The sequence below is a fragment of the Lactuca serriola genome, chromosome 2 (genome assembly GCF_051521515.1).
Source record: "Lactuca serriola cultivar US96UC23 chromosome 2, Lser_US96UC23_V15, whole genome shotgun sequence".
In the NCBI taxonomy this organism is placed as follows: domain Eukaryota; kingdom Viridiplantae; phylum Streptophyta; class Magnoliopsida; order Asterales; family Asteraceae; genus Lactuca; species Lactuca serriola.
In genome coordinates this window covers 127356782-127370920 of record NC_136409.1, presented here as the reverse complement: position 1 = coordinate 127370920, position 14139 = coordinate 127356782, and the positions used below count along the sequence as shown (strand labels likewise).

General features: G+C 32.5%; 1 protein-coding gene and 1 long non-coding RNA gene across 2 annotated transcripts; one reads left to right on the top strand and one right to left on the bottom strand.

The window, feature by feature from the left end:
- The first annotated feature begins 7320 nt into the window (after positions 1–7320).
- On the top strand, positions 7321–11137 carry LOC145086782 (mitochondrial dicarboxylate/tricarboxylate transporter DTC). The gene is made up of 6 exons (XM_079024621.1): positions 7321–7542; positions 8076–8159; positions 8283–8344; positions 8725–9086; positions 9162–9376; positions 10870–11137. Exons 1-6 carry the CDS (start codon positions 7423–7425, stop codon positions 10924–10926), a joined length of 900 nt encoding a protein of 299 aa, XP_078880747.1. The 5' UTR covers positions 7321–7422; the 3' UTR covers positions 10927–11137.
- LOC145086783 (uncharacterized) lies at positions 10869–12252 on the bottom strand. Its single transcript, XR_013700630.1, has 2 exons — positions 11830–12252; positions 10869–11279 (listed from the first exon to the last, which is right to left on the bottom strand). It is a non-coding gene; the product is annotated as an uncharacterized LOC145086783 (long non-coding RNA).
- Between the last annotated feature and the right edge of the window lie 1887 nt (positions 12253–14139).

The window sequence follows — 14139 nt, the reverse complement described above, 5'->3', positions numbered from 1 at the left end:
ACATGATGCAGATGGGGAAGATAGACCCGAAGAGAAATTCTGTTATGTTTACCAGAAACGAAGGCCAAAAATGCCTGTTCGCTTTAGCAGACAAACATCTCTACACCACTGCATGCCTGGAACATGTTTTGGGTATCATTCATCGTTGCAAGCAAAACTCAGCTGACGACAAGAAGTACTTCGATGATATGATTCAGTGGTACATTCGCTTCAGACAAACAATCCTCGCTATTATCCCTCGTCTGTTTGATACCACTAAGAAGGTTCTGGCAGCTGGACCCAACAAAAAGAAGTGATAGTCTCGCTCCAATTGACGCAAAGGGGGAGATTGTTAGGTCCAGTTAGTGTTGCGTCTTTGGGCTCGTTTGCTTGTCCAGTTTTGTCTCCGGTATGGGCCTGTCCATCCGTGAGTTCTTTGTAGGGTTTATTATTTATAGATGCTTGCATGCATTCTAGAACGTAAGATTTGATAGAGATTTTTATAAGCATTTTACGTTCTTATTTTTTGTAACCCTAGAATCCTCTATAGCGGAAGTTCTTCATCGAGCTCTGCTGAGGATTGAGTTAATAGAATCATTCGACTCATTCAGATTCATTCTTGTGTTTTTGTCTAACTGTTTTTACTTTCTTGATTCGCCTGTTATAAGATCTAATCGATCAAGAGTTTTACAAACTCAACAATATTGCTTAAATTAATAATATAATTTGGTTATTTATCTTAATATTTATTCTAGAATATTATACTTTAAGGATAAATATGCTTAATAGAGTTTAATATTTGATAATTATAATTTAAATTCGAAGCTGAAGATAAAAGGAAATGATTGAAGCAAAAATGGAGCAGATAAGTAAGAAATTTGAAATTGCCATAAAATACGGTGTTAACGCCACAAAGGATAAGGGATAACGCTGCAAAGATCTATTAGAATTCGAGAACAAGCAGGACATATCACGCTTAGCGATATGTAGATGAAGGCTTCACGACGCTATGTTTAAAAATCTATAAATACGAGATTTTCACATCCTAATTCGGTGTGCAGAAAAGAAACGTCATTTACTGCGAAAATAACCCTTTTATCGTTCTAAAGGCGAGAGAATTCGAAGAAGGTGTATTATTGAAGATTTGTAAAAGAAAGCTTGAAAATATCATTAGGTTTGTAATCTTTAGCATTATATATATATATATATATATATATATATATATATATATATATATATATATATATTGTTTGTAAACATGAAGGGCTAATAACATTAGTTTTTGCTTATTAGATGTAGATGAACTAAAGTTATATGATGTATTTGTTGATTTTAGTTTATACCAGTTAATTATTTATTACTTTTGGATTAATCATTCTTCATTAATTGTTAAAGTTTAGATTTTTATAGCTTACAATTAAGTTAATGTAATTTAGACTATTAATATGATTATGGTAACTTGAATCTTAATAGTTTTTTCACCATACATGTAAGGACTATTGATTGAACAAATCATAGGGTTAGGCAATTGTAACGTCCCAAAATTCAAGACTAAAAATTTCTTTTAATAAAACATTACTTTAAGCAAATTCATCATTTCAAAACATAATCAGAGTATTAGTTTCCAAAATACATGTTCGTTATCAGAGTAAACATTCCCAGGCTGTCTAAACTATGGTGTGTGCCATACAATCACCCCGAGCTCTTCCCTCCGCTACCGGAAGTACCTGAAACCAAAACTGAAAACCGTAAGCACGAAGCTTAGTGAATTCCCCACCCTACCACATACCATGCATAACCACATACTGCACAAACTGGGCCACGCTCGCTATCCTGGGCCTCGCCCCCTACCTCGGGCTTCGCCCGCTACAACGGCCCCGCTGCTCCAGGCCCCGCCTGGCTTCGAGCCCCGCTCGGATACAGATCTGTTTCGCTTAGGCCTCGCCTGTCACAGGGCCTCGCCCACTAACATATAATAGCACATAAACATATCACATCACATCACAGAAGCTCAACACATACTAACGGATCTTGTCCTAAGGCCTCGCCTATCTTTGGGCCCCGCCCTTGTCCTGCTACTGATGAGTCATGGAACCCCGTCCATACTCCTGCTGATAGTGAGGTACGGGTCCAGCCCACCCTCACTCCTTCCCTAACTTGGGCCTCGCCCCTGATCTGCTGCTACTGAGATGTGGAACACCATCCACACTCTGCTATTGGTGAGATACGGGACCTCGCCCACACTCACCTCCCTACCAGGCACATACAGGTATCACACAGACAACAAGTACAAACTATCACATAAACCGTTCCTTGGGCACCCACCCTCTATCATTGGACCTCGTCCCGTATATCATACTAGCATACTGTGTCTAGGGCTAACCCCCGGGTCTTCTACTCATAACTACATGGGCCGGCATTGTGGTCGTAGACCCATTCATACAAAGGGAAACTCACCTGCACTGGCTAAACTTGCTGATGATCCCGCTAGCCGCTGCCCGACAACTCTCTGAACTCCGGCTCCACCCGCTCCCCGAGCTACCAATAACAATGCAACACTGAGTCTAACTGACCCCCGAAAGACTACCAAGTCAACTCTGGTCAAAGTCAAAGTCCTGGTCAAATTCAACCTTCCAGGTCAACCCTACTTGTCGAGTCACCCTACCGACTCGCCGAGTTCATAAGTTTAGAGTCCTTCCACTCGCGACTCTACTCGCCGAGTCAGTCCATGACTCGCCGAGTCTACCGATTTCCGAGACCTGACCTGTCCAACTCACCGAGTCTGTAATCGACTCACTGATTCGAGTCTAAACTCGAAGGGTTTGGGGTTTCGCGACCTGACTCGCCGAGTCCAAGAACAGACTCGCCGAGTACAAGGCAATCTTCATCCAACTCGCAGAGTTCATGCCCAACTTCATCTGACTCAACGAGCTGTTCATCCTACTCGTCGAGTTCCTCCTCATCTTCAAGCTACTCGCCGAGTCCACTCAAAGGACTCCCCGAGTCCATCCGGTCCTTCATACATGCAGAGGACTTTTGAGTCATGCAGGGACTCAAATCTGTAGATCTACCCTTCCCAAGCCTATTCCTCACGTAAAGTTGCAAACTTTACGTGTAGAGAAGGAGATCTAGGCAAAATACAGCATAAACTAGGGTTTAAGGCAAAAAGGCTCCATAATCAACTCAAGGGCTGCTACTTTATGCTTCTCAAGACCATCATATGCTTAGATCTGAAGTAGCAACTTCAGATCTGGCTTCTAACTCAAAATAATAACATTATGGCTAAAAAGCCCCAACAACCACACATAGATCTAAGTGCAAAAAAGGGTCCAGGAACTAGTTTATTACCTCCAAATGCTCAGAATGAACTCACAATCCCAGATCTATAGTCCCTTCTTGCTCCTCCAAGTTCCTTCTTCCTTCTCCAAGCTTTAATGCACCTTCCAAGGCAACAAATGGCTCAAAAAGAGGATATGGCGGCTAGGGTTTAATGTTCTGGGTGAAAGAGGCAGTAAAGGAACCCTAGGGGAGAGAATGAGACGCTTAAATAGGCTCCAAGTCCCGAATTTAGGGTTTTCCTTGCACAGACCAGACTCGCCGAGTCCACTTGGCCGACTCGCCGAGGTGGTCAATTACACCTCGACCCGGATCCCGCTCGGACTCGCCGAGTCGACCCCTAAACTTAGGGTTTTCTTTCCTTTCTTGGCCTTCAAAACTTTGGGTGTTACACAATATAATTTTTGCATTTACAAATATATTAGTTAACAAACTATGCTAAGTTTAATTTTGTGCTCATTAAGATTATACATTTGGTTAATTCATTAGTAATTCGATTAATTAATTGCTTATTAGGTTGTTAGTTTCATGCACATTGAACTAGTTACTTACTAATCTCAAGTATTAATAATTAAACCATAATTCCCAATCAACTTATCTATTGGTAATCGCTTTATTAATTCATTGCACCATCAACAAATCATCATAGGAAAATAGGATTCAAAGTCTAAGATGAAGTGCTTCAATATTATTGTGTTAATTCAAGTTATTTGTTTTATTCGATTGTATAAAATTATAATTTAAACACCCTCCGATTTTTATTTTTTATGTTTTAATTAATTTAAGCTGATTCTAGTCATATCGGTTCCCCGAGAGTTCGACATCCTTATTCACCACAACTATAATATTACACAATTAGGTTCATTGTCTGTGTTTTAGTTCGGTTATGATAGATTAGGATTTATAAATTTAAAACATGATAATTTTATTATATAAAAATAACACATGAGAGGTAGTAGTTTGGCTTCTTAAGGAAAAAAAAAAGTGAAGGTTATGATTTTGTGCCGTCCTTAGGTATAAGGCAAGAAGGAAGAGGAATAAAGGAATACTATCATTAATATCATTATAGCCCAATAAACTTTTAGGTTTTGCTTTAAACGGTAATTTACATGTTATTAATAGTCTAAGTCGCTTAACTTGTTATTAACCTCCTAAAAGAAGGGACCAAGAAAATTATTTCATAGTTATAACCGGAGTATCAAATCTAGATTTTTTGCTAGTGATGGATTTTTTTCTCGTTCGGTTAACTTTTTGCTTTTAATGAATATTTTCTAGTTTATATTTTTATCTAAAGATGGCAAAAAGGAAATTATAATGATATTGGTGCAAGGTGACCAATGGTGATGCAAGATAGTGGATGGATCTTTTATGTTGATTAAGGTCCCGTTTGATATTTGTTGACAGAGAAAATGCTGACTGAGAAAGGTCTGTCTGAGTAATAAATTCTGACTGAGTAAGAAATCATTATGTTTGACTGTACATCTGACTAAATGTACTGACTGGTACAAAATGACGATTTTACCCTTATAGTCAAATATAATAATAATAATAATAATAATAATAATAATAATAATAATAATAATAATTGATTAGAAAAGTTTAGGGTCCAACTAGTAATTTTCAGAAATTAGTTATGCAAGACAATTTAAAGTTGTGGTAGATTCAACCAAATGAGTATCTTCAAGGACCAAAACTGCCTAATTCCAATTTTGAGTTGTCTTCTTCCCTTGATCAGACGAGTCTCTGTACGTGTTTCTTTATTTTGTCCGCCTGTGTTCTAGTTTCTTTTTCCCTTTTCCAGGGATTAAATTGGTGGTTGAGGAAGGAGGATGAGGGTGGTGCAAGGGCAATGGTGGAATGAATTTGAGTCGGATTCAGTCAACAATTTTTTTGGGTATGAGCCAGTCACACATTGTTAACCCGGTAAGATGTAAAGCTGAGACATATCAAACACATGGAGCTGACCGAGTCAGACATTTTTGTCTGAGCTGACCCAGTCAGATCCAAATCAATTAGGGCCTAAATATCAATTGGATTGTCAAGTCATAAGTTTAGCCATATTAGGCCATCCATAAATGCCAATAATCTTTCAATTGTGTCACATCAGCTTTGCAATTATCAACCATGTCAGTGGAATACCAACTATCTTTCAAAGTGAACCTCATTAACACATCATCAACTAATTGATAAATTTTAAATATATTTAGAGTTATAGTAGCAAATATATATATATATATATATATATATATATATATATATATATATATATATATATATATAAAATACATAAAAAATACATGAACCAACGGTCGAACCGGATTAACCGGAAACCGGTCAATAGATCGGTTCAACTAAAAACCGGTTTTTAATATATATATATATATATATATATATATATATATATATATATATATATATATATATATATATATATATATATATATATATATATTAAAAACCGGTTTTTAGTTGAACCGATCTACTGACCGGTTTCCGGTTCATCCAATTCGACCGTTGGTTTATATATTTTTTTTTTATGTATTTTATCTTCTATATTTAAATAGTTGTATTCCTTCTAATTTAAAATCTTTACAATAGGATTTTTTAAATAAGCCATAGTTATTAATATTTGTTAATCAAATAATAATTAAAGTTAATGTAAAAAAAAACACAAATAAAATGAAATTTCGAAAACAAAATAAACAACGCTTGTGGATATATTAATATGTTAATGTAATTAAAAGATGGTTTTTTTAATCATATTTCATTAAGTAGAAAATTCGTAAAATAGAAATATTATTTTAATATATATATATATATATATATATATATATATATATATATATATATATATATAAGTTCAATAGAGAACCATAATTATGAGTTTTTTAAGGAACCAAATATTTTTTTCAATTTCTAGAGCTTATTCTTTATCGAAAAAAAAAAATTTAAATATCTAAATTCATATATTAATATTGTGAATGTGAAAAATATTTTTCGGATTCACCGTGTGAATCCGGATTCACGTTGTGAATTTTCGAAGATTCACATTGTAAATTTGACGTAAAAAAATCGAATTTTATATCATTGGAAAAAGAATAAAAAGTTATGAATTTCTGTATTTTTAGTTTTTTTTTGATAAAAAATAAGTTCTAAAAGTTGAAAAAAAGATTGGTTCCTCGGTTAATTATGGTTTTTTATTGAACCTCACCATATATATATATATATATATATATATATATATATATATATATATATATATATAGAGAGAGAGAGAGAGAGAGAGAGAGAGAGGTTGTTAATATTTAAATATGATTGCTTTAATTAAAAAATTAATATAATAACATTTACAAGTCTTTCATATATTGAAAGACAAAGTCCTCGGTGGCAATAAAATTTGATTAGTGGCATTGAAAGACCCGATATGGGTGGTCTTACTCTTCAATTCTTGGATATTGGTGTATTTAACATGTAAAATTGAGTTTATGTCCCTGGAAAAAAAAGTGACCAACCGAAACAAAATCAAACAAATTGTTGGGGTCAAGTGATATTATCTCTGTTTTATTAACTTTTTAATAAATTAATAAATAAACTAAATCAGTCAGGATAAATTTGTCTTTTAACATTGTTTACGACCAAAATCGAAACAATATATAATTTTTGGATGGTCCGAATTAAAAGAAAAAGCTAGAGACAATACATAGAGATTACCCAAACCACAAGGACCATTCTTGTAATTCACTCTATTTTTTATTTTTAATATAAATAAATATATTATGAAATACGAAATAAATATTTAATCTCCATCAATTTTTTCGTGAAATACTAGTTAGAAAAATGAAGACCATTAGGAAATAGGAAATAAATATCATGTCAGCGATAAACAGCATATCGATTTGTGGCCAAGAAATATGGAATAAAAGACAAGGGTATTATGGTCAATAAATTATAGTGGCATTTTTCGTAAATAAACATTTTAAGGTATAAATTATTAAATATTTGCATTGTTTCTCTACACAGAACCCTTGCCCTGCATCTGAAACCCTCCCCTTGCATTTGATTTCGCCTCCTCCTCCCTTTCACAGTTTTTCCCAAATATTCTCTAAAATGGGAGAGGAAAAACCAAAGCCAATCGCCGGCGTTTGGCCCACCGTTAAACCATTCGTCAATGGCGGAGCTTCTGGAATGCTTGCTACCTGTGTCATCCAACCCATCGATATGATAAAGGTACAATTTCGTTTGAATCTTTTCTAGTTCTACTTTTTTCTCGTAATCGTGAATTATCGCATTTGTTACGCCTTCAATGATGGTAATTTTAGGGTTTAGATCTTGTGTTCTTTATTTGAAGTCTGTTTTATCACGATCTTGTTTCTTTTTCGAATTGCATTACTGAGCTAATAGCTCAAAATGATTTGTGTCTTAGATTGCTGGTTTTTAACTCTACTTTTTGCCAAATTTGATACTTGAAATAACTTTTTGATGTTTTTCTGCTTCGAATTTGATCTGGACCGACAATTTAAACTACTTATAATCTACACTCAGGTCGATTGTGTCCTTTTCACTGTTCTTAATTTGAAAATTGTTAGAATTGTATCCTAGTGATTACTGAATTTTTAATGGCTGAAAATCTAACATATATGAACTTTTTTGTATCATTGTATCTACCACTAAACCAAATCTGTTTATGTTAGTTAAAGACATAAGATTCAATATTTGTCTTAAATTATCAATAAATTTCCTAAATTATCGATCACTTACAGGTGAGAATCCAATTGGGTCAAGGATCTGCTGTATCAGTGACAAGGAACATGCTAAAAAATGATGGTGTTGGTGCTTTTTACAAGGTTTGTCTTAAATTATCAATACATTTCCTAAATTATGAACCAAATATCACACACAAAAGCTCAACATCATGTTTCAAATCATCATCTTCATATATCTTCTAACCATGGTGTCATTTGGAGCAGGGTTTGTCTGCAGGGTTACTAAGGCAAGCCACATACACAACTGCAAGACTTGGTACATTCAGGTGAGTAATTATTTAGTCAAATCTTTAGTCAAACTTGAATGCAATTAGCCAATTATACTATATATTAAAACAAAAGTCCTTATGAATATAGGTTTGTGTTTTCATACTTTGGCCACAAAAATTCATTTTTTTGACATATTTAGTCCCTAGACTATATTTTTGTGGTTTCATACTTTGATCACAAAAGTTTCTTTTGTTGATAGATTTGACCCTTATACTTTCATATGTTAGCACTTTTCATAATCCATCTCTATTTTATAGAATGTCACTTTCGACCCCTTTATTTTGTAAAATATTACTTTCATCCCTTAAAATTTGAACATTTATCAATAATTCAATATGAAGTGATGAACTGAACTCTTTGTAAATCTTTTTTTTAGGATTCTGACAAACAAGGCACTTGAGGCAAACGAAGGAAAGCCACTTCCTTTATACCAAAAAGCCTTATGTGGACTGACAGCTGGCGCGATTGGAGCATGTGTAGGGAGCCCAGCTGACCTGGCACTGATCCGAATGCAGGCTGATGCCACTCTACCCCTTGCACAAAGGCGTAATTACACAAACGCCTTTCATGCTTTATACAGAATCACAGCAGATGAAGGAGTTTTAGCTCTTTGGAAAGGTGCGGGTCCCACTGTTGTAAGGGCAATGGCATTGAACATGGGAATGCTTGCTTCTTATGATCAAAGTGTTGAGTTTTTCAAAGATAATCTTGGATTTGGTGAAGGTGCCACAATTCTAGGTAAGTTTTTTATTTTATACAATCTTTAAAATGAAAGAATTTACAAATCTGAAATTATATGTTGTTTTTTTACAGGGGCTAGTTCTGTATCAGGGTTTTTTGCTGCAGCTTGTAGTTTGCCTTTTGATTATGTGAAAACTCAAATTCAGAAAATGCAGCCTAATGCAGAAGGGAAATACCCTTATACTGGATCTTTAGATTGTGCTATGAAAACCCTAAAAGCTGGAGGACCTTTCAAATTCTACACTGGATTTCCTGTTTATTGTGTTAGGATTGCTCCTCATGTTATGGTACTCTCTCTCCCTCTCTCCCTCTCTCTCTCTCTCTCTCACACACACACACCCACCCACACACACACATATATATATATATATATATATATATATATATATATATATATATACACACACACACAAAAACACATACAAGAATTGGTTTTGACAAATTTGAATTTTGTGAAGTAAAGGGCAAATTGGAAATCTCTATTCTGAAAATCAAGTTTGTTCTTTGATAAAAGTTTTGAGGAATGGTGATGATAATCTTGAAAATTTTAATTAAATAAGGGTTAATCTCAAAAAAGATCTTTTATTTTGTGTTTTTTTTTGGATTAAACCTCAAATTTATTTTTTGCTTGAAAAAGGCCACCCTTATATTTTTTCCGAAAAAGTCCTCGACTTTGTATTTTTTTCTCGAAGAAAACCCAAAACCCTGAACCTTGTAAATGCTTCCAAATAAAGCCTCAATTTTTTTAGTTTTTCTTGAGAAAACCCTCACATTTTATAATTTTTTGGCAAAAAATGACTAAAAGGGTCAGATTGGAAAAAATGAAAAAATACAAGGTAGTATTTTTCAGGCAAAAAATAAATTTGAGGTTTAATCCGGAAAAAGCACAAAATATAAGGTCTTTTTTGAAATTAACTCTAATAATAATAATAATAAGAGTAAATTGCAAGAATGTTTCATGAGTTTTGTGTTTTTTATTGCAATTTTGGGACCTAAACTTTAATTTTTGCAAATTCGGTTTCGAATATATAATCGTGCAGTTTCCTTTTATTTTGGTATGTGTGCGATGTAAAATGACTAATTTGCCCTTATCTGTTTTTTATAATTTTTTGTTCAAACTCGGGCACTATTCATGTAATTTACTTTAATCTATATCTATCTATCTATACTATATTATAAAAGAATAATTTTCCTTTTCAACACATGCATTTGAAACCCTCAAACTCTTCATATTTTATCTAATACATATTTTATTAATTTGCATTTATTAAATGTGAAATAAATTATTCAAATGTTAATTTAAATATGATGTTAAGTCCAAAATATAAATCAAAATATCAAATAAATATAAAAGTATTGAAAGATTATTTTTTAAAATAGTTTAAAACATTTAAATGTTTTAAACATGAAACTAAATTGACATATCAAATTAACTAAAGATATCCAAAACAAATTATTTATAGTTGAAATTTTTTCAAATAAATGGTTTTTAAATCATAACCATTAACAATATAATAGTTAAAAAAAACATACTCTTATAAATTCCATTACCTTACCTTAAAAAAAATATCAAATAAGTAATTTCTAAATTATTTAATCATAACGTTAAAACTAAAACATTAAATCGAGAATTATATTTAGCTTTATTCATACGTCAAGCTGCCACAAGTAGTGATTATTAAATGATATGATTTTAATAGATGTTATTACATGATCCAAAATCATTACAATTTTACATAACAATTATAACTTTCTGATATTTTAATTTTTGTTTATACAGATGACATGGATTTTCCTAAATCAAATTCAAAAACTAGAAAAGAAAGCTGGATTATAAATATTTATAATCGATGAAGTGAAAGCTCTCTATATCCGAAATAACAGTGTTGTACTCGTTACAGGGTTTTTTTTTTTTTTTTCGCTGCTCAATTAGCATTGCTAAGTATTATTAAATCAGAAATATTTCTATTTCCTAATTATTATAAAATCATTAATGTTGTACTTCCTTTATAATAATCACAAACTTTTAGGCTAGGATTAATTTCATATTTTAACATTTTGATATATTTTTCTTTTTCGCTACTTAATAATTCTTGAGTTTACGTGTGCCACCTGTCTCGTGTCCTTGTGAGAGCGCCTGTTCCATTCCGTTCAAATGTGCTTTTGCCAACTTCTTTTTCGTTTCCTCGTCTTTTCACAAACAAAAAGTGTATTAGTAAAGATTTTGATGGACTGTTTTTGAAAGAATGTTAATTTTCGTGGGTGTTTTATTTTCATTCCATAATGAAAGGGAATGAAATTTGTAAATATAAGAGTAAATTACACGAATGGTCCCTATGGTTTGGAGTAATTTGCGTGTTTGGTTCCTAACTTATTTTTTAAACTTGGAAGGTCCCTATAACTTGTTTTTGATACGCGTTTGATCCCTATTGTTTGTTTTTTGTTATGTGTTTGTTTTCTGTCTTACCTAAAAAGACAATTATTTAAATAGGAAAAATGGTAGGATAGGTAAGAAAAAGTGAGAGGGGGTGGAGTTAGGGGTCTGTTTATTTAAATAAATTAAAAAATCAAATGCAAAATAGTATTTTTAGGTAAAACAAAGATCAAACGCATAACAAAAACAAACAGTAGAGACCTTCCGAGTTAAAAATATAAGTTAGGGATGAAACGTACAAATTACCCTAAATCATAGGGACCATTCGTGTAATTTATTCTAAATATAATTCATCTTTAAACATACCGGGAGGGCATCCGCCAGGGCTATCGGGGCATTGTTCGCAATTAAGAACACAAAAAAAGTAGCATTCGATTTCTTGTGCCTCGGTGTTCCGCTTCATGCATTGGCTTGGGCATTCGCGCATGCATATTGTTTCTCCTTGTACTTTGTGGCTCAAGCAAGCCAACATCATTAGTGCAATAAAACTTATGTTTTTCATTTTTATATCCATCTATATAAAAAAAAAACTATCTATGGTTTCAAAATGAGGAAGAGGGTTGGAAGGGGTAATTTGGGCTTTTGATTCATTTCTCTTCCTAAGGGTTGTTTTTGTTAACAAGAGAGCCTATTTGTAGTTGGGGTTGGTGTTTCTATATTTAGAATTGTTTGACTTCAATCTTTCTTTGTAGACCTCTCAAATCATTGTCTTGGATGGCGATTCTATGAATTGTTTCCAAATATAGAAAGAATTTGACCCCAAAAGTATAGATATTAAGTGGTATATAAATTACACAATTTGTTCCAAAGAGTTACATTATATAATATTATTATATAATGCAATTCTTTTCAACAAATGATGTAATTTATATACCACCTAATATCTATACCTTTTTGGAATCAAATAACCAACATTTTGGTTTCTTTCTATATTTGGAAAGACTACGATTGAATCACCAACCAAGACAATATTTTGAGAGGTCTACCAAGAAAGATGGAAGTCAACAATACTAAATATAGAAACACCAACCTCAACTACAAATATGATTCTTATTAACAAAAACAACACCCGAAGATAGGTTCACCATTTGGTGGTTCATTGTATAATATATTAGGTTTAAGTTATGCAACTATACTTATCAGTTTATGTGTAACATGTCCTAAATCAAACCTGCCCTTACTATTACAAAAATAATCATGGTTCAACCTGCTAACTTGTGAACCTGAATCTGACTCATGAATTTGTGAACCCGTATAATTAAATGGGTTCAACGGATCACGTCCGGGTTGATTTTTCCAACCAATCAATCCATGATCGGCCAACCGCGGCACAAATAATTATATGGGCCGTATTCGGGTTGATGCATTCTGACCCGTCATTCTGAACCCGACATGATTTCCACCTCTATATAATATGATAGTGTGTTTGGATTGTACTAAAGAAAAAGAGAAACAAAATTTTATGTGCATGATATGATCATCATGATAGAATTCTTTAAATAACGTTTTAAAGTCGTGAATGTCATTCAAATAGCACATATGCTACATACAAAATTTACACACAATAAGCAATGCACATACATCCATGAGAGATGAGATGTAAATATTTAATAGGGTGTGTGCTCATAATACAATATACAATCACATCAAAGTTTTAGTATGGGGAACTTTTAGACAATGGTTTTGTTGGATCTTATGTATAAGAAATAAAAAAGTTATTACCTTTAGTTATATATAAATTTATGTTACTATAGACCAAGAGCAAGTAAAAGACACGAACTAAATAATATATGTATATATGATAAATCTATTATTAAACAATCAGAATAAAAAAATAAATAAATTGGTTTATTTATAATCTGTTAAACAAAATAAATAAATACGAGTTGATTTAGTAAAACAAATAATATGATTTATTAATTAATAACTTTTAAAAGGATTCTAAAATCATAGTATTTGACTAATTAGTTAATAGTTATTATTTAGGGTTTTGGTTTGACTAAATAAATGGCTTGAAAGGACATTATAAAACCCACTCATTTGGATTAGTTTATAAGGAAAGACTTTTTATGGTTTCTAGTAAACATATGTTTTTAAAGAAAGTTCAAGTGGTCTTGTTTGTGATTGGAATCTAACAGTTATAAATGTGTGCTTCGCGTGTATACCGACATAAAGATCATAGTTTTGATATTGAGTTTCTACATCAAAGGATATTATTCACTCTAAACCAAAGGTATAATTCAATTACCCTAATGATTGTGTGATTGTGGTTAATCATGGTTTTATCCTCTCTTGCGAATTAATTTTAAAGTGTTTTTTCTATTGAGACTTTGGTTACTTAATTGTTTTCTATCGTATAATTCCCTACAATGACATCAAGTCATTTATTTTTAATCTTTTGATCATCTTTAAAAAATTGTTTTGCTTCATGTATCTAGGGGTTTGGTAACTCGGACAATTGTGTCGTGTTTTTGTCTAACATAAGACAACATTATAAGTTTTTATGTAACACGAAAATGAAGCAATTAAAACATAAAAAACACGACACGACAAAAATAACATAAAATAACTATTAGTTTTATTTAATTCTTACCTAATCATATAATAACACCATAA

Bases quoted from the DNA above. Each gene is read 5' to 3' on its own strand.
- LOC145086782 (XM_079024621.1), top strand. From the start codon at position 7,423: ATGGGAGAGGAAAAACCAAAGCCAATCGCCGGCGTTTGGCCCACCGTT. The intron at 7,543-8,075 runs GTACAATTTCGT...GATCACTTACAG, and splicing joins AACCCATCGATATGATAAAG to GTGAGAATCCAATTGGGTCA. The intron at 9,377-10,869 runs GTACTCTCTCTC...TTGTTTATACAG, and splicing joins GGATTGCTCCTCATGTTATG to ATGACATGGATTTTCCTAAA.